The following is a 26,576-nucleotide window of genomic DNA, read 5'->3' as shown; positions in this document are numbered from 1 at the left end:
TCCAAAAGGTGTGCTAAACATTTTATATACATGGCAATTTTACTTAGTCCGTCCATGAGCCTGTAGCAGAAGTATTATTAACTTCATTTTAAAAGGGGGAAACTGAAGCGCAGGCAAGTTATGTAAATTACCTAGGGTCTTTGTTAATAATCATTGGTTGGTGGTTTTCAAACCTGTGTCCATCTGATGCTGAACTTCTTGCTCTTTCCTGTGCCTATTCCCACAATGATATTCTCTGCATCTAAATCCTTATGGGGGGGAAAGAAAAACAAAGTTGGAGAGGATTAAGACACTCTGCAGCCTGTTCGATTAGACTTTTCTCTCAAGCGGTAGCCCTTTGGTAACCCAGAGTCTGCAAAGATCCAGGGATCCAATCATCAGGAAAAACAGGGCCCTCCAATCTCCTCAGAGAAAAATCCAGGAACAAGATCAGCTAGAAATGGTTATTTAATTCCCATCCTTTGATTTGCATATAGAAAGTGCCCCGTATGTATTTATTCATAAATTTGAGTTCTCTAGGGGCTTCTCAAAGTCTATGGTAGACAAGGTCTCCATAGCTCCTGGCTTTAAGGCAGGCTTGGGTGCTTGACTGGTCCTCCAGATGGACATTTCTGGCCTCTGCATTTTCCTGGCAGTCTTTTTAACACTTCTTTGCACCGCCATGGACTAGGTAACCACCTTCTTAGCCCTTCGCTCCAGCTCTACTCCTATTTCACTTCTTTGTAAATAAGTTGCTCAGATCCCTCTGGGGAATGAAAAGACATCATGTTCCTGGGTATTTGAGGCTAAGTATGTGAGCAGTTATTTACCCAACTCTTATGCTCAGCTGCTTGGTGATTGATTTATTGTGGTCTGCTCTTAACTTGTCCATGCTATGAAGGGTTCTCCTTCCTCCAGAGGCTAGATTGGAAGAGCTTACAAGCAGCCTTCTCATTCTAAGATCTGTTCAACTAGATCAGTTTTAAGTTGAAGCCACATCTATGTTGGTTTAAGAATCACACTAGTCACTCAAGTCAGTGTTTACTGGGGGCCTTATTCTGTACCTGGCCCACCTCTAGAGGCTGGTGACAGACCAGTGAGTGAGACAGACAAGTCCCCTGGGAATAAAGAGTCAATAAACAGGTGGACAAATGAACTTGGTAATTTCAGACCATGACCATCGCTGTGAATGAAATAAACAAGGTCATGTGATAGGCTATGAGAAGGGATGAAGTTTATTACTTTAGATAAGTAGCTATGAAAGGTTCTCTGATAAGGGACCTTCTGAGCTAAGATGTAAATGATTAGGAGCCAGACTGGGAAAGAGAATTCCAGGCAGAGGGAGTAGAAATTCTAAGGCTCTCAGACTGGAGTAGGTTTGGGTTGTTGAAGAAATCTGATAAAGTTGGGATGATTACCATTTGTTGAGTGGTTATTATGGACCAGGCATTGTGCTGTGCACTTCCATATTGTATCTCATTTTAATTAATTATAATCCCCGCAAGGTAGCTATTCTCTCAAGTCTCCAGGTAGATCATTCGTTCTGTTAGCACTTGGGGTTCCCTCACCTCTATGATGGCATCCTAGAGAAGTGGGTCTTAATTGGGGCAATTTGGAAATTTATGACTGAGCTCTACTAGCACTTAGTAGGCAGGGACCAGGGAGGAGAGACATGTTTCGATAAGTAAGATGTCCCATACAACAGAGAATTGTCCCTCAACACACGTGATTCTCAAATATAACACCAGATCAAGGTTCATGTAGGTGAAAAACCTGTTTATAATCTTCAAACCTAGGTTCTAATCCCATTTTATACACATAAATGAAATGTAAAATTATCTCTATCATCTATCTATCTATCTATCTATCTATCTATCATCTATCTATCATCTATCTATCATCTGTCTCAGCCCCCTGTTCCTTGCACAGAGCTCATAAAACCTTTGTAATTTTCTAAGTGTTAAAAGCACTAGGAACATCTTTGGTTCTAATATTTGAACTTTGATGTTGGTTTCTCATACAGAACTCCCAAATTCCTTGGGATTTCTCAGGTGATAGGAGTGCCTTTTGTTCTAATGAGGTGACTCTTGGTGGGTTTCTGGATAGCTTTAGGATGGGGGCTGGTCACACACGATTAGAAGCTTGGGACTCTCAGCTCCATTCCCTGACTTCTGGGAAGGGGAGAAGGCCTGGAGATTGAGTTAATGATTAATCATGCCTATGTGCTGAAGCCTACGTGAATACCCCCCAAATACAGGGTTCAGAGATCTTCCAGGTTGATTAACACATGGAGGTACTGTGTAGAGTTGTGTGTCCTGAGAGCACATGGAAACTCCACTCCCTTCCCATTTCTTTATCTGGCTGTTCATCGATATCCTTTATCATGTCCTTAACTATATAATAAACTAGTAAACATAAGGGAGTGTTTCTCTGAGTTCTGTGAGCTGTTCTGGAAAATTATCTAATCCAAGGAGGGGTTCTTGGTGAACCTCTGATTTGGAGCCAACTCAGACAGAAGTATGGATAACCTGGGCACTTACTATCGGTGATTAGCATCTCCAGGAGGGGAGGGATGTTGTGGGACTGAGCCCTTCACCTAGGAGGTCTGTGCTAACTCCAGTTAGTGTCGGAATGGAATGGAACGGCAGGATAACCAGGTGGTGCTGGAGAATTGGTTGGTGTGGGAGAAGCATTTAGGAATTCAGTCACCAACGAACAAAGGGAAGATCCTACTTAATTTATTTGGAACTTTATCAAGAAATGCTCACCATTTCAGAAAATCACAATACCCACCACAATGCTACTCATGGGATTTGAGTCACCAGAATGATACAACTGTATCAGGCTGCATTTGTAACTGTCACGTGCAAATAAGGTAACATAGGAGATCTGACACTTTGCAATGAAATTAAAATTAAACCTTTCTAAGAATGAGAATCCAACTTTTCTGTTAACAGAGATGCATAAAAAGCATTCTCTTATTTCTTAACTCATTCATTGTAAGCAAGGGTAAGCAATGACTATTCAGTGGGTATTCTAATGGAACATGGCCCAAGCAAAGGCTTCTGATGCATGTTAATTTATTTTTAATTACTTTATTTCTCTTATATATTATAATTAAGAATTAGTGCTGAAAACCCAGTGTCCCAGAAAGTTCTGCAGTTCCAAGTAAACCAGGACTGTTGGTCACCCTAGATAGTGTTATTATTTTTTCCCCCTGAAATTATGTGTGGGTAGGTTATCTTATCTAAGAATTTAATTCCATGAAGGCAAAGGAAGGGTTACAAAAGATTTGTTGTAAGAAAGGAGTATTCGATCTGGTGGGGTGGAGAACCATGCCCTAGAGAAAGCCCTGAGTCATGGAGGAGTTTAAGAACAGGATCTGTTTCCACAGGCTGTCCAGAATGGGTAACACCCAGGGCTGAGTCCAGCCCTTCCTGCATAGATAAGAGTCCCACCTCCAAAACTGGGCTGGTGTGTTGGGGTGGGAGGGTAAATCCCAGGGCATTTGGCATCTATATTCCTAGTATGGCAGCCTCCAGCACACTTGGCCAAATTAATGCACACAATTATAATTTTTATTCTTGGAGAATCATAGAGCAGGAGAAGTTTGGTTTTGCTGCCCTCTTACCTCTTTTTGGCACTCCTATTCTTGTGCTCTCTATGTCCTCATGTTGAAAACTGTCCCCAGACAGTAACAGTGTGGGCTCTGGCCTCAGACCAACTTTGATTTGGACCTTGCTCTGACCTAATCATCCTGTGTTTACGCTTCCTTCATGGTAAAATGAGGGTAATGATAATAAATCTGCTGCATTGTGTTATTGTTAGGGATATATAGAAGAAATGGACTAATGTCACTCATTCTTAGCATGACACATAGTAAATGTCTCATGAATTGTATTTATCCTTATCCCTTGGCCTACATACCTTTGCCCTTCCCAGTAGCAACTTGCGAGTGAAATTACTTATTTCTCGTTCTTGCACCTCCTCTCTCACCTGTGTCACTGACGGCACACGGTTAGTCGGAAAGCATTCCGCTTCATGAAGCAATTTGTCTTAAGGTTAAGGTTTCCTGCATTTTAAAACTTATTTACCTCCACCGGAGGATTGTGTATGAGATATTTTTAGAATTGAGAGAAGAGTAGTTGTAGATTTTCCATTGCTCCCGGTTGTGGGCTGAACTGTGTTCTCCCTGAGTTTTCATATGTTGAAGCCCTAACCCCTAGCACTCAGAATGTGACTGTATTTGTAGATAGGGTCCTTGAAGTGGTAATTAAGGTTAAATGACATCATTGGGATGGACCTTAATCCAATGTGACAGGTGTCCTTATAAGAAGAGGAGGTTAGGACACAGACATGCACAGAGAGAAGACCACATGAAGACACAGAGAGAAGGCAGCCGGCTACAAGCCAAGGAGAGAACCCTCAGAAGAAACCAGTGCTGCTGAAACCTTGATCTTGGACTTCTAGTCTATAGAACTAGAAGGAAACAAATTTCTCTCTTTAAGACACACAATCTGATAGGCAGTCCTAACAGACTTACACGCCCTCTTCCTCCCATCACAGACTTCTTGCAGATTAAAGTTCCTGGAGCCAAATCCCAGATAAGTTCCTTGAATTCCATGTTCTCCTTTTTTCATCCTCAGGGCAAACCCTGGAGATTCAGGCTATGGGTTCACAATGGGGAGAAAAGGAATTAATATTTTTGGGTTCTATATACGCCAGGTACTTAATCATCATAGTAACTTATGAGTAGTTATTACAGATTAGGAAACTGAGGGTCAGAGAAGTTGCACATCTTAACTAAAGTATTCATTGATTCATTCATTCATTCAACAAGTTTTTATGGAACAAATATACCCATACCTGTACACCAGGCAATATGAAAGATGCTGGAGATATATCAGTGAATCAAACTCACTTACTCCTTCTTCTCATAGGGCTAATAGGTTAGTGGGCAAACAGATTTTAAACAAATAATCACATGGGGTGGCTGCCTGGCTCAGTTGGTAGAGCACGTGATTCTTGATCTCAGGGTTATGAGTTCAAGCCCCATGTTAGGGATAGAGTTTACTTAAATAATCACACAAATAACTATATCATTATAAATGTGATAACTTACAGAGGAGCACAACATATTAGTGGGAGAGCCAGACAGTTTAATTCCATGCAATAAAAATTTACCGAGCATCTATTATATGCTAGATGTGCTAAGTGCTTGGGAATTATCAATGAACATGACAGATATGGACTCTATCCTCTTAGAACTTCCATGGCTAGTGGGAAAAGAAGACATCAAACAAGCCTTACAAACGAGAGAGAGAGAGAGATGTTAAGAGACATGACTTCAAGGTTATCTGGGGCCATTTAGCGAAGCATATCACTCAGTATAAGAAATCAAGGTAGGCCTTCTGGAGGAATTGCTATACTTACTGGAACTTGAAGAATCAGGTAGCAGTTAGCCAAGCAGAGGTGTGCAAACTTTCTTCAGTCAGACCATCTCCGATTCACACAGTACCTTTCTCTCTGTAGACCTTCTGAGAAGGCATCTTTTGTCTGCCTGGTCATACACAAGTCGTTCAGATAGAACACTGGGCGCTAACCGGAGAACTATTTTCAGTCTTAAAAGGGACATTCACCTTAGAGGGTAAGCCTAGTTGAAATTCCCATCTCGGTGGGTGACTTTAGGGCACTTCCTTTCCTCTACTATACCTTTTGTGGCAGACATTGGGGTTGACCTACAGAAAGCCTTTTTCCTATTGCCCTCTGCTATACAAGGCAGAAAACAAACATTTATTTACCCAGATTCCCTTGCTGGAATGGTTGGTCATATGGCCCAGTTCCAGCCAATAAACAAAAATTACTGCGTAAGCTTTCAGGAAGAACTTCTTCATTATTTTTTATTATTTTTTTCTTTTCCATAAAGATTTTGTTTTTAAGTACTCTCCCCAACATGGGCCTTGAGCTTACAACCCTAAGATCAAGAGTCGCATGCATGCTCCACTGGCTGAGCCAGCCAGGCGCCCCAAGGGAAGAATTTTTTTTTTTTAAGTTGGCTCCTCACCCAGTGTGGAGCCCAGTGTGGGGCTTGAACTCCTGATCCTGAGATCAAGACCTGAGCTGAGATCAAGGGTCAGGTGCTTAACTGACTGAGCCACCCAGGGATGCCCCAAGGGAAGAACTTTTTTAAAAGGACAGATTCACCTGGCACTTGTTTTTTCCTTTGTCCTCATTCATGCCTCTTTTCTTCTTCTTGCCTTGAATCTAAGCGTGTGAACTGGAAGCACAACAGCCATCCTGTGATCACAGGGAGGAAAGCCACTTGCTAAGGATGTTGCAGAAAGGGCCTGGTTCTCTTGTGGCTTATGTCAGCCCTGCTTATACCCTGACTTAACTGCTTGATAGGCTACTGAGTCTTTAATTCTCCAGTGTTTTAGGTGTCTCCCCCCCCCCCCGCCCGTTGTTCTTATTTGCTACTAAACACATCCCTAACTGATTTACCCATTGCCCTGTCTCCCTGGTAACCACAAACGGGGGCTTGAACATTTTTACCTTAGTTTTGAAAGATTGTAGATGTTTTCTACAGTCTGGTTCACGTCAGGATATACCTGGTTGGGATGTTGTAGGTATTACCACAAACACAAGCTGAATCCTATCGTTTAGACAATTGTACTCCGGTCAGCAGAGCCAGCTGCCTTTTGAAGTGCCCTGATTTAACCCCTGGGGCACTTATATTCTAGTGCTAAGTTTCGTGTTAAAACAGGCACAAAGTAGTCAGGGAGTGGCGCCTCCCTAAAGTCTAAACACAATAAAAATGATGCATGTTAACTTTTAAAAAAATTACCACTGAAGAAGAAATAGAAAAGGAAAAATTGAAGAGAAAGAAAGAAAGGCAAGAGTACAAAGACTAGTTTTGGGTAGTCTATCAGATTATCTTCCCTTTTGTAAGATCTAGATGACTGGAAATATATTCTCCTGAGGGAAGTCTTTCCTTGAGGTAGAAAATCCTCCAGACATCTCCCTGCCTCCAAATATTACATCTTTTAGTTACAGGGAGGTATTTACAAGACAGATTTTCTAAGGCAATCACATTGCTCTGCAGTATAATTTCTAAAGTATTTTCTTACTGAAAAAAAATGTGCCCTTTTGTTTATAAGAATCTTTCTCCTTGGAACACAGTCTCAGAGTTGTAAATCAAAACTACATGTTTACCTTATCATAGATTACTTTCTCTGATTCAGAAGTTTTGATCTTTGTGAAGTTGATCTTCAAAGAACCAGACCAGCCACCTGGATTCAGTGGTGTGTTGTGTTGTGTTGTCTGCTTACCAGTTGAACTGGAGACATTGCAGTGAACTGTGTTGATTGACTTGGCCAGATCATTGCCCTGTGGGCAGAGGGAAAGCAGAACAGCAGAGAATCTGGAAAAAAGACCATCCACCTCTCACAGTGGGATTTGAAAGACCCATTTGCCCCACCCCCCCTCCTTTTGGGTACCTGTCAGGTATCCCACTGCTTTGGGATAGTAGGCAAGCAACACTACAAGGTGGAAAGTGGAAGGCTTCTTTTGGTTTCAAGAAGCAGAGAAATACCGAGCCCATCTAGGAAAGAGAATTTATTGCAGATAGAGAACTGGAACCAGAAAGCTGATCAGGGGTCAGGGCAGTGCAAGGGCCTGGCTCTTCCCTTTGTCTCTCTCACCGTATGGACCTTCCCCCTTTTGTGATCTCTCTGCCTTTCTTCTAAGATATGTCTGCTCTCTTTTTCTCTATGTATTAATGGGCCAATTCTTCAATCCAAATGCCAGAAAGAGCTAGTCCAAATGACTTTGCTTAATCACATTGTCCCTTTGGGTAGTGCTCTTGGCCCAAGGCATCTTCTTGGGCCATTAGCCGGCTGATGGACAGGCCGCCTCAGGCCAGTGCCCACCTCTAGTCCCCTCAGTGATCACTGATGCACAGGCATCAGCCCAATCTGACTTTCCTGATCTGGGGGGCTGGGGGCAGGGCAGTGTATGCCAGAAGCAAGCGGCAGATATCACAGTCTCTGGGACTTGCATTTAGACCAAGTCCCAGTGCCATCACATGCCTACTTTGCTGGGCTAGATTTGCACTCAGATTTCCTTTTCTGTAAATAGGGAATAATAATGAAACCTGTTTCACAGGATTATGGTGAAGCTTGAACAGGATAGCATATAGGTGGAAGGGCTTGGTAAATTGTTAAATATTGTATTCATGACATTATTATCAGAAAGAGCCATTGTGACCCATTTTGGCTTCTTAGAAAGGCTAACGGTTCATCTGTAAAGAGAACAGTGACAGGAAGCATGTAAGGAGTGGGGAGTGTGGGGAGGTTGGGGTCATCAGGAATGCCCTGCTGCCCTGAGTTAAGAGGTGTTCAGGGGTAGCTAGCCACAGTCCTGGTCCTCAGGGTCTCACAAGGCTCTGGGTGCTTGGTATATGTGTGTTTGTAAGTGCACACGCACACGTGTGTGTGTGTGTGTGTGTGTGTGTGTGTAAAACGATTGACAGAGAATAGAGAGCCCTCTTTTTTTTAAAATTATTTATTTATTCGTTTATTTTTTTTAAGATTTTATTTATTTATTAGACAGAGACAGCCAGCGAGAGAGGGAACACAAGCAGGGGGAGTGGGAGAGGAAGAAGCAGGCTCATAGCGGAGGAGCCTGATGCGGGGCTCGATCCCATAACGCCGGGATCACGCCCTGAGCCGAAGGCAGACGCTTAACCGCTGTGCCACCCAGGCACCCCGAGAGCCCTCTTTTTTTAAAAGATTTTTAAATTTGTTTATTTGGGAAACAGAGAGAGCACAAGCAGGGGGAGCATCCGGCAGGGGGAGAGGAAGAATTAGGCTGATCAGAGAGCCTGACATGGGGTTCGATCCCAGGACCCTGAGATCATGACCTGAGCCGAAGGCAGATGCTTAACTGAGCCACTCAGGCACCCTTAGAGAACCCTCTTCTATCTCTTCAAAGCCTCTCTTCTCCTTTATTTAAGGTCCCCCCTCCCTTTTTAAAAAAATATTTTTAAGTCATTTCTATACCCAACATGGGGCCCACAACCCTGAGATCAAGAGTCACACATTTCACTGACTGAGCCCGCCAGGCACCCCTGATGGTCCCTTTTTTGCCACTGACCTCTCCAAATTTCTTTAAATACCAGAAATAGAGTAAACAGGAAATTAAAATATCCAAGCTGAAAAGAGAGAGGTGACAGTGAATAGGCAGAAGTCATATGATATTGGGTGTGAGTTCCCCAGAAGGGCTGCAAGGTTCAGCCCACAGAACTGGGGAATTTGGGCTCATAACCAAACATCCTGTAGATGCCAGTAAGTATCCAGCCCTTTGTATGAAAAGCGGCCCCAACCTTGGCCAGAGCTGCATCTGGGCACCCCTGGAACTCCCTGACTCACTGCCAAGGTAGCTGAATGAGTGCGTGTTCCTGCCAAGTCCAGTGGCTTTACTTGCTGAGCTCACTGGATCCCTCCTTAAAGCACAGGAGGGAAGGTAGGGAGAACCGCCTGCCAGGATCCTTCTTGAACAGCCCTCCTGTGCTGGATTGGAAACCTAGGCCCCGTTCACGTAGGCTCAAGTTGCTCACATTCAGGTGCTCACATAAAAATGTACTGAAGCATATAGGAAACATTCAAATTATTCATAAACACCAAGCTTTCCAAAACACTGCAAGCTGGAATGTCTACTGAATTCTGCTGGCTGAGATGGGCCAGTGCAGGGCCTCCTGGGGCAGGAAGATTAAATAGGGAAGCAGGAAAAGTGGAAGCAAAGTTTGGATATGTTCCTTTGAGCAGCATACAGGAAGGGCAAACAAGGGGAGATAGGGGAGTGAGGAAAGAGATGAATCATTCTCCTCTATATTTGGCTAATTCCCTCATTGGCATTGGCAGATCTGACTGCTGAATCGAAGTCCTGGGGTCCTTGTTTTCTTCTCCCAGGGCTTTCTGTTCTCTGTTAATTAGGACATTGGAGAAATTGTCATGATAATTATAGTGTCTAGACTTGGGGAACTATGGGAAGCAGTAAGTGAATATTTAATTGCAGAGTCGAGAAGACACATGTAGACGACAGTATTTTGAAAGTCTCTTCCGAGAACAATGCTGCGCTGAGCTGTATTTCTTGGGATTGCCCTGACGTTGCCTGTTATGTAAGGGGAATCTTGGATGTTTCGTCTGAGCATTTAGGGTTGTCAAAATTTTCATTTCCTCAAGAAGATTCCAAGGATCTGCAAAGAAAGCTGTGCTGTAGTGCTCTGATCTTTATCGGTTTTACCCTCAGAGAGTATCGTCATAAGGGGTGGCAGAGCCAGGTGCTCTCAGTTTGTTGCCCAGACTAGAAGATGTTGACCGATTCTCTTGGGAAGATAGTTGAAGTGATTAGGATGCAAGCCTCCCACCTTGCCATGTTTGAGAATCATGTTTTCCCTTCCACAAATTCAATTGACACACTTTCTTCAGCTGGTTAATGGAAGAATGGAACAGAATGTTTTCCTTCCCAACATACAGTAAAGCCATGCTTACTGGTATCTAGTTAGAAATCCCCATTATTCAGCATTTCCCCACTTGGAGAGGACAAAATGATTGGTGTTTCTAATGATGCCTGGAAGGTTCCTGGCCATCTCCAGCTGCCGTTTATTTTTCCGGATGGAAATATCACTACTGTTTCTGCTGATGATGCATATAAAACTGGCTTATTGTAAAGATTCCACATTGAAAAATGGGAAAGTGGAAAACCCCTTTGTAAATGTCTCACCCCATGGTTAATCCCCCAGATAAACACTCAATAGACTAGTATAGGTCCCTTGGAAATTTTATGCATATGAATATACACATGTATATAGAATATATTTATGCAAATAAGAGCATATTGTGCATACTGTTGAGTAACCTACCTTCTTATTTTATATGTCATAAACAACTATATTAAACATAGAACTACTTCAATATTTTTTTAGAGGGGGAGGGAGGGGAATCCCAAGCAGTCTGCACACCCAGTGCAGAACCTGGGGTGGGGCTTGATCTCACGACCCTGACATCATGACCTGAGCTGAAATCAAGAGTCAGATGCTAAACTGACTGAGCCACCCAGGCGCCCCTTCAATCTTTTTAATGGCTACACCGCATTAAGTAGTAGTACAGAATCATCATAATTGATTTTCTTATTTACTTACTTGAGAGAGAGCGAATGCACAGAGGAAGAGTTGGAGAAGCAGACCCCCACTGAGCAGGGAGCCCAACGTCAGGCTCAATCCCAGGACGCTGGGATCATGAACTGAGCTGAACCTAGATGCTTAACCAACTGAGCCACCCAGGCACCCCATGATTGTAATCGATTTTACTATATATCTCTTAGTGAATACTTAGGTTGCTTCCTATTCTTTGCTATTATAACTAGTTCTGCAACGATATTTTAGCAGTGCTCTGATTATTTTTTTAAGATTTATTTATTTATTTTAGACAGAGAGAGAGAGAGAGCAAGCAGGAGGGGCAGAGAGAGAGGGAGAGAGAATCTCAAGCCGACTCCACACTGAGCATAGAGCCTGGCACAGTCCTGATTTCATGACGCAGAGATCACAACCTGAGCCGAAACCAAGAGTCAGATGCTTAACCAACTGCACCATCCAGGTGCTCCTCTGATTATTTTTTAAAGATACATTGTATTAGTGCTTCTTTTAAAAATTAACTTTTTTTAAAGATTTTATTTTATTTATTTATTTGACAGAGAGAGAGAGAGCCAGTGAGAGAGGGAACACAAGCAGGGGAAGTGGGAGAGGAAGAAGTAGGCTCCCCGTGGAGGAGCCCGATATGGGGCTCGATCCCAGGACTCCGGGATCACGCCCTGAGCCGAAGGCAGATGCTTAACAACTGAGCCACCCAGGTGCCCCTAAAAATTAACTTAATTGAAATATAGTTTAATACAATGAACTGAAGCCATTAGAGTGTACAGTTCCCTGAGTTTTGACAAAAGTGTCCAACCATGTAACTGATACCACAGTTAAGATATACAGTGTTTCCATCACCTCAACAATTCCTCATGCCCCTTTCCAGTCACCTCCCCTCCTGGCCCCAGGCAACAGTTGTTCTGCTTTCTGTTACTATAGAGTAACTTACATTTTCTATCACTTCATGTGAGTGGAATTAGATAGTATGTGCTTCTTTGAGTCTGGCTTCTTCCACTTCACATGTATTTGAAATTCTTCCACACACTTGCCTGCATCAGTAGTTCATTCCAGTGTATTGCTGAGTACTAGTCCATTGTATGGGTATACCGCAATTTGTTTATTCAACTGCTGAGGAAAATGTGGATTCTTTCCAATTCGGGGCTATTATGAATAGAGTTGCTATGAACATTTGTGTACAAGTCTTTGTGTAGACATATATTTTTATTTCTGTTGGGTATGAGCTTTTTAAGAAACTGCCTAAACTGTTTTCCAAAGTAGTTTGTACCATTTTACATTCCTACCAGTAGTATAGGAAAGTTCCAGCTACTCTACATTTGTCTCAATATTTGACTTGTTAGTCTTTCTAGTAGAGCCATTGTATTGGATAAACCATGGTACATCATTATCACTTTAATTTCTATTTTCCTGGTGATGAATGGTGTGGAGAATCTTTTCATAACCTTTTGGCTATTTGTATATATGATTTTAGGAGGCACTTGTTGAAATATGTTGCCCATTTAAAAAAAATCAGGTTGTCTTCTTATTACTGCAGTGTGAGAGTTCTTTACATTCTAGACACAACTGCTTTGTCAGAGGTGTGCATTGCAAATATTTTCTCCCAATCTGTGGCTTGCCTTTTTCTTTTCTTAATGGTATTTTCCAAAGAGCAAAATATTTAAATTTTAATAAAGTCCATGAATTATTTTTTGAAATGTAAAAAAAAGAAACCGACAAAAAAAAAATGAGATTAAGTAGTGGTTAGTGCAGTTTTGTACTGAGTGCATACAATATTTCAATTCCTTGGAAAGTATCAACTGTGTGTTAATTAGAGTAATGGATTTAAAAAGCACCCCTTTTTCTTATTGCCTTGGATAACAGAATTTGCCATATTTATGTGTCCTCATGCAGTGACTCTGAAAGTCATCTTAAGCTCCTTTTCCCTTTTAAAGAAACTAAATTGGGAAATGTAGAGAGAAAGGAATACATTAGATCTCTGCTGACCATTTATACCAGAATACCTTTTCCCTAAATGAGTAATCTATAAAAGTCTGTCAAGAGTTAAAATGAAAGCATATATCGAGTGCTTACTACTATCAGGCACTATGTGCTAAATGATTCTTTCATTTAGTTCTTACAACAATGGCCCTATGAGTTGGTCACCATTGCTATTCCCACTTTATAGATAAGTTCTCAAGTTCACTGAACGGAATGGAGAGCTAGGATCCAGACTCCAACTATATATGTGCCAATATGCTTAATTTTTTTTTAAAGAGACTTATTTATTTTGGAGGGGCAAGAAGGGCAGTGGGAGAGAGAGTCTTAAGCAGACTCAGCGCTGAGCATGGAGCCTGACTCAGGGCTCAGTCCCACAACCCTGGGATCAGGAGCTGAGCTGAAACCAGGAGTCAGAGGCTTACCTGACTGCACCAGCCAGGCGCCCCCGCGCCTGTACGCTTCAACTACCACCCACCCTGTGCTCACACTGCGAGTTTTCTTTGGTGCATTAAAAGAGATGTATTATGTGTCGATCATGCAATTAACTTAGCAATGTAACAGAATTGTTGTACTCTGAGATTATTTACTACCCGATCTATATTCTGATTTCCCAACATGTCCCCCAATATATTTTAACACCAACATTTAACCCCTATTAATAGCTTGTTTGATGCTATTAATAGGCCTATAATAACCAGCTATTACATCTCAACCATATATTTTTATTTTTTAAATAGCTTTTATAGGGCTGTCTCATCATCCTTATTTAGGCATTTGTTGGTTTTGAGGGTGAACCTTTTTGAGATTTTTGAATGTTTCATTTCAACCTCAAAGTGAATTTTTTCCGTGTAGAGACTTCATGTTTAAACTCACACTTGCCAATATTCTTAAGTAAAAAATTAGACGATTCTGGTATTGAACCTTCTAACTCTCTGGCAAGGTATAGCTCAAAGGACAAGAATCTGGAAAGCTAGAGAGAAGTTGCTAGGGGAGACGAAGGCTGTCCCTCAGAAATAAGAAATTTTGCTGAGTCACAGCTGTCCTGCATTTTCAGAAAAATTAATGAGAATTAGTGGAGCCATGCAGACGTGAGGTCTCCGTGCATCGCAGGGCTGACTTCTAGGAAGGGTGGTGCAGTTTCAGCGCGGGGCTCGGAGTGGTGGTGTGGCATGTAGCACCATGAGTGTTGGTGATGAATATGGCTTTGCATTAGGCTCGGCAGTTTCCTCCCCCACATGTATGCTAGTGGTGGTCCTGGGGGAAAATGTCTGAGCAGAGCTGCAGAAGACAATTATAGGACATGCAGTAAGACCTCTTCCTCATTACTTTGTGCTTTAAAAATTAAATAAAGTCAAGTGTACCATGAACATTTTTCTTTCTCCTCTTCAGTTTCCTGAAGCGAAAAAAACAAAAACCAAAAAAAAACAAAAACCAAAAAAAACAAAAACCAAAAAAAAAAACCAAAAAACCCCACCACACCAAAGAAATTAAGTGATTTGGAAAAAAAATTCCTTTGTCTTACATTAATTACTGAATGAAACATCACTAAATTTTGACCTTTCTTCCCTTAATAATTTGTATCAGTGGGAATATTTTGGTCATAAAACAACTTTGGGGGGAATGGTGTACTATGTAAATAGGACATCTACTACCTTCTGTGAGAGCGTCGTTCGTTTCTAGGGCCAGGGCACATATTTTGTCAAAACAGCTAGAGTGAAACCATGCCATCTGTATTCTCCCTCTCCCAGGCAGGTTTGGAGTAAGAGAGGGAGTGGGGGAAGAAGGATGAGTTCCCAGAGTTAGTAATTTTGTCCACTGATCCCAGCCAGGGCAAGCAGATCCCTGGAAAAAAACGGCACAGACCCCTTCCCAGCTACAGCCCTCTTATCCTCCTACTCCATCCTGCCCTTGTCTCCATACCTCTTTTTAGAGTTCCTGAAAGGATGTGGTTGGAGGGGAGGAAATTGTAGAGAAGTGAGTGGAACACAGCTATTCAACACTCAGCATGCGGTGTGGGTCAGAAAGCTCCTCGGGTTAACCTTACCCTTTTTCTAGTCTTATTGCTCCCACTTGTTAGTGAAGTGACCTTGGAGAAGTACCCTCTTGTCCTCATCTGAAGAGTCAAGGTTTGGATTGGAGCTAGATGATCTTCAAATGCCTTTTAAGACCTGACGCTGGGGATCTCTCGTAATTCTTTGGCACAGCTTTGCACTTCCTTCATCCAAGACAATGCAAAGCAGCATGTACTTTTCTTAGGGGTCTGTTTAAAAAGAGCCAGGCACCTTCTTTATACAAGAACTCACTTTTCTACACTCATAGGTTTCTTTAAAAACAAGTATGAGGACTGATTGGTCAGAATAATATGCTTCTAGAAAGATCTGGTGGCAGGAAGGCCACTGATTGATTGAATGCACTACTTATTTCTCCTTAAGGACTACATATTGGCCAGAGTATGACTCCATATGCTTTCCTTCCTTCCTTCCTTCCCTCCTTCCTTTCTTTTTAACAGGCTTTAATTCACTTTCTTTTTCTTTTTTTAAAGATTTTATTTATTTGAGAGAGTGAGAGAGCACAGGCCGGGAGGAGGGGTAGACGGAGAAGTAGACTCCCCACGGAGCTGGGAGCCTGATATGGACTCCATCCCAGGACTCTCGGATCATGACCTGAGCCGAAGGCAGATGCTTAACCAACTGAGCCACCCAGGTGCCCCACTTTATTTTTCTTGTATAAAACTTTGGAGGCCACAGTGGGACCCAGGGTCCTCTGCATGGAGACTCTGGTGTGGGTCTCTCTAAGATGGTCAATGAATTCCTGCTAGAGAGACTCGGTGAACACAGTCTCTTTCCAGAGGTCAGGGGTGAGATAGCTGTAGGTCTTGGAAATGTCATCAAAAGTGGCCTTGGGATGCCTGGGTGACACAGTGGTTAAGCGTCTGCCTTCGGCTCAGGGCGTGATCCCGGTGTTCTGGGATCAAGCCCCACATCAGGCTCCTCCCCTTTGAGCCTGCTTCTTCCTCTCCCACTCCCCCTGCTTGTGTTCCCTCTCTCGCTGGCTGTCTCTATCTCTGTCAAATAAATAAATAAAATCTTTAAAAAAAAAAAGTGGCCTTGGCAAAGTTGCCCAGGGTGTCAGTGCAGCCCCTGGCCAAGGTGTAGCAGTCGTCACTACCGGCCATCATCAGTAGCTTCTCCATCACAGGGCTGAGGCAATCCCTCTGGGGGCAGGGATGAGGCGCACTAGCACAGAGCCACAGCAGCTGGTCACCTTGTATGGGACAGTGTGGGGCTTGCCCGTCTTGTTCCCCCAGTAGCCTTGCTGCACAGGGATGACGGAAAGCTTGGCCAGGAGGATGGCCCCATGGATGGCAGTGGCTACTTCCTTGGAGCACTTAACACCTAGAGGTATCCATTGTGATCTCCAATGGCCACGAATGCCTTGAACCCGGTCCGCTGGCCAGCACAGAGCTGCTTTCACACCGGCATCATCTTCAAAACCTTGTCCTAGAGGGATACCCCCAGGAAAAAAGTAGTGATCTCAGATTCCTTGTTGGGGAGGAAGAAGAGACGGATCTCCTCCAGGGACTTGACCAGGTGGCCCACCTTGGTGGCAGGGATCCACTCCTCGTCCTCAGTCTTGCCTCTGCCAGCTCTGCAGCCCTGGCCTCGGCCCCGCTGAGGGACCCTCCATGATGGAAACCCCAGCCGGGATGCTGCTACTGCCCGTTCCAGGGTCCCCAGGCCCTCCGGGGCCTTCCCGCAGCACCAGTGCCATCCATTTGGTGTTTTCTCGGAGAAGAAGCTACTTTCCTTTCTTTAAGCCTGATCTCAGCTAGTTCGTTCTTTGTCACGACTGTGGATGAAACTGTACAAAAAGCGAAGTAAGCTTCTCTTTCAAGACGGGAGAGTGAGCCTATGTGCCCTTCCCTCCCTGCTAAGACTCCCCTGGGATAAAAATAAACAAGTATAAAAACAGTGTGTGAGGGGAAGGGATAGAAGCCAATGGAGATTTTTAAAAAAATGTCTGAAAGATAAAAAGTGAAAGGGGAGGATTATGGTTGGATTAGGCAGAAAGTACCACAGGCTAGAATATACAAGATAAAATGGCAGTTAGAAACTTGAGAAAAAGCAAATTCTGAACAATGAAGTCACAGGCCACACATGAAGCAAACTACATCCAAACATGAATATAAGCAGTTAACAGAGTGTAAGAAAAGGCAATCCATTTGACCTTGATGCTAGAAATAGCCTAATTTGAGAGATCCAGGGGTTATAACACTGGGTTCATGGAAAATGTCATCCTAGCATATTAATATTGAACAATGTTCATTCGATCATAAAATATATGCAGCATATTGACTTGTTACCATTATTTTATATTTTAATAAACTTTATTTTTTAAAAGTTTTAGGTTTATAGAAAAAATGTAAAGATAGTAGAGAGTTCCTCTATTATTAGCATTTTATGTAAGTATTATCCATTTAATTAGTGAATGAATATTGATACATTATCAGAAACTAAAGTTCATGTTTTATCAGATTTCTTTAGTTTTTGCTTAATGTCTTCTATTCCTATTACATTTAGTCATCCTGTCTCCTTAGGCCCCATTTGGCTATAATAGTTTTTCTGGCTCTCCTTGTTTCTGATGACCTTGATAGGCTTGAGGAGTACTGGTCAGGTATTTTGTAGAATGTCCCTCATTTGGGGTTTGTCTAATGTTTTCCTTATGATTAAATTGGGGTTATGGGTTTTGCAGGAAACACCACGAAGGTCAAGTGCCATTTTTGTCACATCAAACCAAGGGCACATACTATCAACATGACTTATCAACTTATCACTCTTATTGACCTTGATAACCTGGCTGAGGTAGTGTTTGCTGGGTATCTCCAATGTAAAGTTACCCGCTCCCCCATTCACACTGTCACTCTTTGGAAGAAAGTATGCAGGCTTTTAACTTCTAAAGTCAACCTGTAGACATTTTGCGATTGCAGTACAGAATGTAAATATTAACAATTTTGTTGGTGGTAAAGTGGTGCTGACAACAATGAAAGGCAGAGAAAAAGTGGAGCAAATGGGAAGGGGGGGCAATACCTTCATTTTATAGAAGAGGAAATGCACAGATACTCTATTAAAAGAAATAGAAATTTGAGTCCTTATTTGAAAACATGAAAATGTAGTTCTAATAGAGGAAATAGAAAGCTATCATTGCTATTGAACTTTAGGAAGATAAGGATAGTATGAGATACATGCTTATTTTCAAACTGTGGAATCAATTGATATTCACTAAAGTTGGTAATCTAAGAAGAGAGATAATAGAGTACAATGGAAGGAAATGCCAAATGATCTCAACCCCGGATGAAACCAGAGTTTCACCTTTCCAAGCTAAGCAAGGAGGAGAAGAAAGGCTGTCACTTTTCATTGGAAGTTCTTTTACACTATTGCATTTGTTACCATGTGCACAAATTGTTTTCTTTAAAACCAAAGATGATGTATAGGGTGCTGCCAGGACTCGTACTAGACCACCTCATATGATCCCTTTTGCTAACCCACCTTTGGTGATCCAAACCTACCAGCCATTCACACAAACCACGCTACCACGTGGTGTTTTGTTGAGGCAGGAACCTTACTTCTGAGAAAGTAAAGGGGTAATCTTCTTAGGTCTTTGAGTTGTAGGAAAGGCATTACAAAAAAAAGACTCCTTTTGTTTCCCTTGAAATAAGGGTTAGGAAGATTTCAGTTGCAAAAGGGAAATTGGCTGAAAGATGCATCAACTGTCTCTGGTTGAAAAGTATTGGCAGTCAGTGGAAATCCTCTGTGTGTTTCCTGTGTTTAGCATTTATACAACATGTTTCAGTTTAAAAGCCCTTTACTGTCATTAGTTAATTACCTCCCAAGGGCTGCAGGGTATTTACAGGGAATACTGGAACCAAGCCAGCTTTTAGAGCCGAAAGATGTGCAAATGTCTATACCAGCCCCAATTCAGATGTAGTTGCTACACCATTTCCCACACAGGGATCGATTGGTTAATGTGTGGTTATTCAATCTCTAAAGTTCCTTTTCAAAACTTGACATCTTCTCAATACGTACAAGTTACTGAAACAGAAGAGAACTTATTCCAATAGCATCACTTGTAAGTGTCTTGAAAATCAACAGTGGTAACGGTTTTAGGTTTATCATTAAATAAGAGTCTCCAAAGTGAAGCCTAAATACTGGCACTTATTAAAATCGCCCTGGATGATTCTAGAGTAGAGCCAGTCTTGAGAACCACTGACTTAAATGGCCGACCGAAGCACCTTCCCTTATTCTCAACAATAATTATATCTACAAAGAAAATGAAATACAGTATTTAGCTAAAGAGAACTAATTGTTAATAGATGTTACATCCTGTTTTGTATCAAATACATATTTTACATTATAAAAGTGCTAAAGGGGCGCCCAGTGACTCAGTCGGTAAGTGTCCAAATCTTGGTTTTGGCTCAGGTTGTGATCTTAGGGTGTTGAGATCAAACCCCACACTGGGCTCCGTGCTCAGTGCAGAGTCTGCTGAGAATTCTCTCTCTCCCTCTCCCTCTGCTCCTTCCCCCCAAATAAATAAATAAATCTTTTTTTTCCTTTTTTTTTTTTTTAAGATTTTATTTATTTGACACAGAGAAAGAGAGAGACAGCCAGTGAGAGAGGGAACACAAGCAGGGGAGTGGGAGAGGAAGAAGCAGGCTCCCAGCGGAGCAGGGAGCCCGATGTGGGGCTCGATCCTAGGATCCTGGGATCACGCCCTGAGCTGAAGGCAGACGCTTAACGACTGAGACACCCAGGTGCCCCTCAATAAATCTTTTTTTTAAAAGTGCTAAAGAAATTTGGAGAATATAGAAGAGTAAGTATGCATGCCTGTGAGTACGTAAAAAGTTATCGCAAAAAGACTCACTGTTCATGTTTTACAATTTTTCTTTCCATTTTATCTCTATGCTTTGTCTTTTAAAAAATTATTGGCATTGCTGTTATCAGATTCCGTATACAATTTTGTGTCTTGTTTTTCAAGTTTACCATTATAATAAGCATTTTCCACTGTTCTATGATTTAAAAGATCATCTCTAAAAACAAAATCTGAAATGAGACAAACAGGGAAATTCATATCCACAAGTGACTCAGAATAGAAATTCAGGTACTTTCAGAGAACAGGCCCCCAGGAATATTCTCTACCCCACGTCCCTTTAGAACATTTCAGACCAGCAGGAACTAGATAGAAAGATACATGCTCCATTTCTGTAGTCAAACCTTGACTATATTTGGTGTGTGGTGCCCTCTACTGGGTCTTCTAGGACTGTGCCCTTTTCCTGTTTCTAGGTGTTGGCTAAGGACCCTAAAGAAGGGGGGTTAAATTGTATCTGTACGTTTGAATTCTGTTTGTTTGTATTTTTATTTACATCTGTTTCCCTAATGTAGAATTGAAGCTATTTAAATACAGGAGCTCACTGTGGGTATGTTTCCTTCTTATTCATCCAACAACATCTTAGAGTCTACCATATGCCAGGTACGGTGCAAGCAGGCTGCGGACACAAAGATGATATCTTCACCTTCAGGTGGCTCATTATGTAGTGGGAGTGTCACAGCCAGGTGGGATAGCCTACTTGCTGAGCCCTGGACAGTCCAATAGGAGAACTTGACTCGTGTACATCCTTCTCCTCTCTCTAGGAAAATCACCCTCTTCAACAAAGCATGCAGCTTTGGGAGAGACACATGTAGCAGAGCCAGGAAGAAAGGGGACACCTTCCCAGCAGGGCAGATTTACCAAACCAATTCTGGCAGTCATTGGGGTTGACAGATGCCACAGACAGCTTGCTCTCAATTTACTTAGAAAATTAAAATTTATGGTGGACTAAACACATTAAGAAGATAAAATGAGTGTCAATAATTCAGAGGCTTAATTGAGCCCCTGGAAGGGAATAAACCTCATTTTCTAGAAATGTATACTTTATATAATACATACCTAAGGAAGGAAGGTAACTCTTACATTTTGCAGGTTTTTTTTTTTAATAGAGGGAGGGAAAGAGAGAGGTGGGAGAAGGGGCAGAGGGAGAGGGAGAGAGAGAATCTTAAGCAGGCTCCATGCCCAGTGTGGAGCCCAATGTGGGGCTCGATCTCACAACTCTGAGATCATGACCTGAACCGAAATAGAGAATGGGTTGCTTAACCGACTGAGCCACCCAGTCACCCCACACTATTACATTTTGAAAGCATTTTGCATTTGGAATTTTACTTTGCTTTTTGGGGAAGGAAATACATATGAAACTAATTGAGTTTTTCGAATCTGAGGAAAGCCTAAAGCACAGGACAGAGGGGGAATCTCTAAAGCATTCATGATCACTTCTTTGCTACATACTCTCTTTGACTGCATTATGTACAATTATGCAAGATGATCTGTAGATTGTCAAAATCTCTCTTTTTTATTTTATTTTTATTTTTTTAAAAAGATTTTATTTATTTATTTGACAGAGACAGCCAGCGAGAGAGAGAACACAAGCAGGGGGAGTGGGAGAGGAAGAAGCAGGCTCCCAGCAGAGGAGCCCGATGTGGGGTTCGATCCCAGAACGCTGGGATCACGCCCTGAGCCGAAGGCAGATGTTAAACGACTGCGCCACCCAGGTGCCCCAAAATCTCTCTTTTTAAAACCTGAGCACCTTGATGATGATATTGGGTCTACAGGTTGGCTCTATATGGCACTAGACCTAAGCATGACTACATAATATCTGTCATGAATGTGGAACCAGCAATCACTCGTCGTGCAGTCTTGAACAAGTAACTTAATTTTCTCTTTAACTTCCCTCATTTGGAAAAGATATAACCTAGCTTATTGGACGGATGGGAACTAAGGCATGTAAAAACACCCATCAGAATACTTGGCACACAATAGCTGCTCCAGAGCATGATGGAGATGCACGTGTGGGCTCTGGAGCCAGGCTGCTTGGGTTTCAATCTTGGTTCTTCTCTCTTTTTCAGTAGTGTGACCTTGGGCAAGTACCTTTACCTTTCTGGGTCTCAGTTTCCTTATCAGTAAAGTGGGGGTGACAGTACTACCTACATCATAGGACTCTTAGGCAGACAAAATGAGTTAATATATGTAAAGTGCTTTGGAACATTTATTAATATATAGGGCTTCATGAAAGTTTATTATTTTAATTGCTATTCCTTTTAGCTTTTAGAGACACCTGAATCTTTTTGAAGTTCCGTATTAAAGTCAGAGACAGACATTTTCTCATATGTATAAAACACATCCATTCGGTGCTGTCATCACCAGCTGTTTTCAGCAGCTTTCAATTGCTATGGTTCTGTAACCAGCTCTCCTTTGAGAAGTCCTCAGAGCCCTTAGCAGAAATTACTTTGTTTACGTTAAGTTTGGCTGCTTTGCTTTAAGATAGTCATTGTTAGTTCTTGACCTCCCTAAGTATTTATGAATTCCCTAAAGAACATGGGGAGTAAGAAAGAGTGATTTGGAGCAAATTAGGAAAGCATTGTGCAATTAGGACTCCCCTTTGTAACCCTACTGTCACTCTCCAAAATAATCATGGGATGCTGTGGTTTTTTGCAGATGAAGCTCTGGGCATTTCAGTTCAGTCTCATAGGTCTTTTCTTCAGTGGTGATTTTTTTTCCTTCTCCTCAATATACAGTGCCAATGTGCTACCTACCGGCCACATAAAAAGGGTACAAAGAAGGGTCTGCAAAGAGTCTGAGCAAAGAGCTAGACACAGCTGTAACTAACTAACTCACTCACTACAACAAGAATCCAGTGGTGCTAACCGCTATTAAGGTGACATAGAGGGAAGGGGCTTCTAACTAAGAGCTTAGGGAGAGGTTTAAAAAGAGGCCACATGATTATTGAACCTTGAAGAATGGCACAGGAGGAGAGGGAACACAATAGAAGCAGAGAGAAGAAGGTGAGCAAGGGTTTGAAAATGCATGACTTGTCTGGGGAGCAGCAGATGGTCCCGTGTTGCTGGAGCAGAAGGTATGTGGGGGGGGGGGCTTTGGAGACAAGGAACAGAGGCCCATGGTTCTTCAGGGGGTCCACTCACCCAGCTCTTCTCAGGTTCTGGGGAAGGGGATGGTGGGGCTTCTCTGACAACTCCCTCAGGGTGAGGTCTTAGGTATAGCCCCCCATTTTCTCCTTCTCCCTGCAGGCTTCTCTTGGCCTCAGCCCATATATCCTTTTAATCTCTGCACTTAAAAAAACCATATTCTCTTCTCGTTTCCAATAGGCTTTGCTGGTCTGGCATTGACTAACTTGCTGCCTATTGCGAAACGAATGGAGAATGGAATGGCCTAGGACTTTGTACAAAATACTGGCCCCTCAGGGTAAGAATCTAAGCCTAAGCAAGTGGGAACAGGCCCAGTAGCCTGGCTGGTTTCTGGGGAATAGGAGAGAGAACAATGAAGGAAGAAAATGACGTTTGGCACATGGTTGGTGCTTAATCAATATTTGCTCAATACAGGAATCTAGGGATGACTCGATGGACTGTCAGGTATTGCAAGGTGTCTCAGGTCTCGTGGGGTGACTCAGGTATTGCCGCCTCAGTCAGAAACGTCCTCTTTGGAAAAGAGGAAGGAAGGAGAGAAGATATCTGTGTATTCTGGCTCTCCATGCATTTGTGCTGAGGCCAGATTTCTTCTAGAGTTAGCAGTTTCATGGCTGGTAGTGTTCTCTTTCAGGAGAGAAAGTAGTGTGTGTGTGTGTGTGTGTGTGTGTGTGTGTGTGTATGCACATACACACATGCATGTGCACACATATGTACATAATACACAAACACAAATAGTGACCCAATTACTTACATCATTATACTCATGACAAGACCTGAATACCACAGGTTACAAACCATTTCTTTGCTATGATGCCAAGAAAAAAAAAGTTAAAAACTGTCAAGAGAGCTCAGTTTGACTTGGTAAACATATGTGCTCAGCACTTAGGATACAAAGAAGACTTGGTTCTAATCTCAAAGGGCTTTTCATGTGGGTAGACATAAAGCCAAACAGACTGTTTAATGCAAGGGAGATAGTGCTCTAACAGAGGTGAGCTCGAGGCCTTGCTACTCCAAGGATGGTTTGACCAGCAGCAGCAGCAGCTCCCGGAAAACCTGTGAGAAACACATACTCTCGGGCTCTAACCCAGACTGACTGAATGTGAATCTGAGTTTTAAGGAGATTGCTAGGTGAATCATGTGCACATTCATATTTGAGAAGTGCTGGCCTCGGGTGTGGGGATGGGATGTGGGAGTGTTTCTTAGTGGAAGTAAATCTTGAGCTATGTTTTGAGAATGAGTAGGATTCACTGGGCGGTATACCAAGCAGAGAGAAAAGCATAAATAAAAGTTTAGCGGCATGAAAAAGCGTAGGGATGTTTTGGGACTTAAAATTGCTCAAAAGGGAGAAGGATGGGAGAGGAGGAGGGAGAACTGCAGGAAGATGGCAGGTTAGGCAGCGGCCGGATCCTGCCGCACATGGTCTAGGTTACGGAGCTTTGCCCTGACCCAATCCGTAATAGAGATGCATGATGAAGTGTTCAGATTACTGTTTAGAACACTGCAGCCCTGAGAAGCCTGAGAAGGTCAAGGCCAATGGGCAGAGAAATTATTTAGGAAGCTACAGTGATAGTTTGGGAGAGGTACCGCAGGTAGTTCAGTGGGAATGGAGAGAAGGAAACAAGTTTAAGAAATTTTAAGAGGTAATATGCAGATGAAAGACTTCAGTGTGGACCGGAGAGGGAGGATGGGAGAGGCCTGTGTCTTGTCTAGATGAATCGTGTAGGATTCCAGCTAGGATTAGTGGGTGGTTGCTCATGACACCACTAACAGAGATGAAAGAATAAAGGAGGATGAGCAGGTTTGAGGAGGGAAATAATGAGTTCAGTTTTCAACATGTTCAGCTCAGGTGAATAGAAAACATGTATAGGAGAGGGGGGAAAAAGAAGAAAACAAGGGTGGAGAACTGGGTGAATCAATCGGGGTGGAGAAGGAAAGTGATGACGCAGAAACAATGCCCTGTCAAGATTTGGGGCTCCGGTAATACACAGAGTGTATCCATGAATTTTTCCTCCAGTCCTATTTCCACAGGCTGCTGCCTTGGAACTTGCTTCCAGCAACTAATCGGACCCCAAAGAAGAGAAAATGGTTTTGATTCACTGTTTCCTATCCTGTGATCGACTCATTGTTGGCACCATTTGCTCTACTAAAAATAAATAAATAAATAAATAAATAAATAAATAAATAAATAAAATAAAAATAACCTGGAGTTAAGCTGCTGCAGGATCAGAAGGAACAAACAATTGTCTTTTTCCATATTGCCTTGTGGGGTGAATAATTTTGCCCACTTCCCCAACACTACTTCCAAAGTGGCAATAATACAATACCAGTATGTGTGGGTGTTTGTGCATGGTCATTCTTCAAGTTCTGGATGAACTTCTGCCACAAATTTTCCCTGTCTTTGAACTTTTACAGCCCTTTTATTTTGCACTTTAAAATTCAGAAATTGGTAATAGCTTGTCTTGGATCATTCCCATAATTATTTCCTATTCAGCAATCTGTTCTCCTCGGCTCACACAGCTGTAAAAATCGTCCGGGACTTCTGCGTCTCCGCAGCAAAAAAGTCCATAAGTACTTTAACATTTTCTGTACTGTCGTCACCAGCCAATAAAAAGCAAAAGGTCGGCACGTGGTTTATTAGTTTGGGCAAGAGGAAGGTATTCCAACCCGATCCTTTCGCTTTGCCAGGATCAAACATGGCGGACCGCAGACAGAATTTCCCGAACACCCAGTTCGCTTTCCCATGACCCTAGTCAGTCTTTAGCGCTCCTTTTTCCACCTTCCTTCCTCCTCCGCTGCTCCAAAAGGGTCAGCACCCCGGAGCGTGACAGCAGACCTGCTTCCCGCCCCCACCCGAGGGCCCGCCCACCACCCCGCGCCAACCAATCGCAGGCCGCGCTGCGGCGGCTGGCAGCGCCGGCCGGCCCCGCCCCTCAGCCTCACTGTGGCCTGCGGCTCCCGGGCCGGTAGCGCCGCTTTCGGTCGCGCGGACTGGTGGTGTGGAACCGCGGGTCGCGGGTGTTCGCCGCCGGCCACAGCTCAACCCAGCGCCGCCGAGCTTGTGAGCTCCGAGCCTCCGCCATGGACTTCGAGGACGGTAAGCAGAGCCTCTGGCTGGTCGCCGCGGCGGGCGGGAGGCGGGGTGGCCGCCCCGGGGGTCTGTTTACGGTCTCAAGATGGCCGTGTGGGCTTTGTTCTGCGGGCCCGGAGGCCGCCCGCCCGCCGCGGGCCCAGTGCCCGGAATCGGCCCGTGTGGGGACCCGCGCGCCCTGTCGCTCCCGCCCGGCGCCCGCTGCCGCCGGGGACCTGGGAGTTCGTGCCGGCCTCGGTGCGGGGAAGGGCGCGCC

At 43.2% G+C, this 26,576-nt stretch overlaps 1 protein-coding gene and 1 pseudogene across 1 annotated transcript in view; one reads left to right on the top strand and one right to left on the bottom strand.

The window, feature by feature from the left end:
* Window positions 1-167: 167 nt before the first annotated feature.
* Window positions 168-26,312, bottom strand: LOC113254313 (40S ribosomal protein S2-like; annotated as a pseudogene).
* ZNF326 (zinc finger protein 326) overlaps window positions 26,142-26,576 on the top strand; it is a 46,679-nt gene continuing 46,244 nt past the window's right edge. Inside the window, exon 1 of the mRNA XM_026497638.4 lies at window positions 26,142-26,326. Within this exon, the coding sequence (XP_026353423.2) occupies window positions 26,311-26,326 (16 nt within the window). The 5' untranslated portion in view covers window positions 26,142-26,310. The remainder of the gene's footprint in view (window positions 26,327-26,576) is intronic.

The sequence above is a fragment of the Ursus arctos genome, unplaced genomic scaffold (assembly GCF_023065955.2).
Source record: "Ursus arctos isolate Adak ecotype North America unplaced genomic scaffold, UrsArc2.0 scaffold_12, whole genome shotgun sequence".
Lineage (NCBI taxonomy): Eukaryota > Metazoa > Chordata > Mammalia > Carnivora > Ursidae > Ursus > Ursus arctos.
Note: the sequence above shows the minus strand (reverse complement) of the source record. Positions and strands in the feature narration are given on the sequence as shown.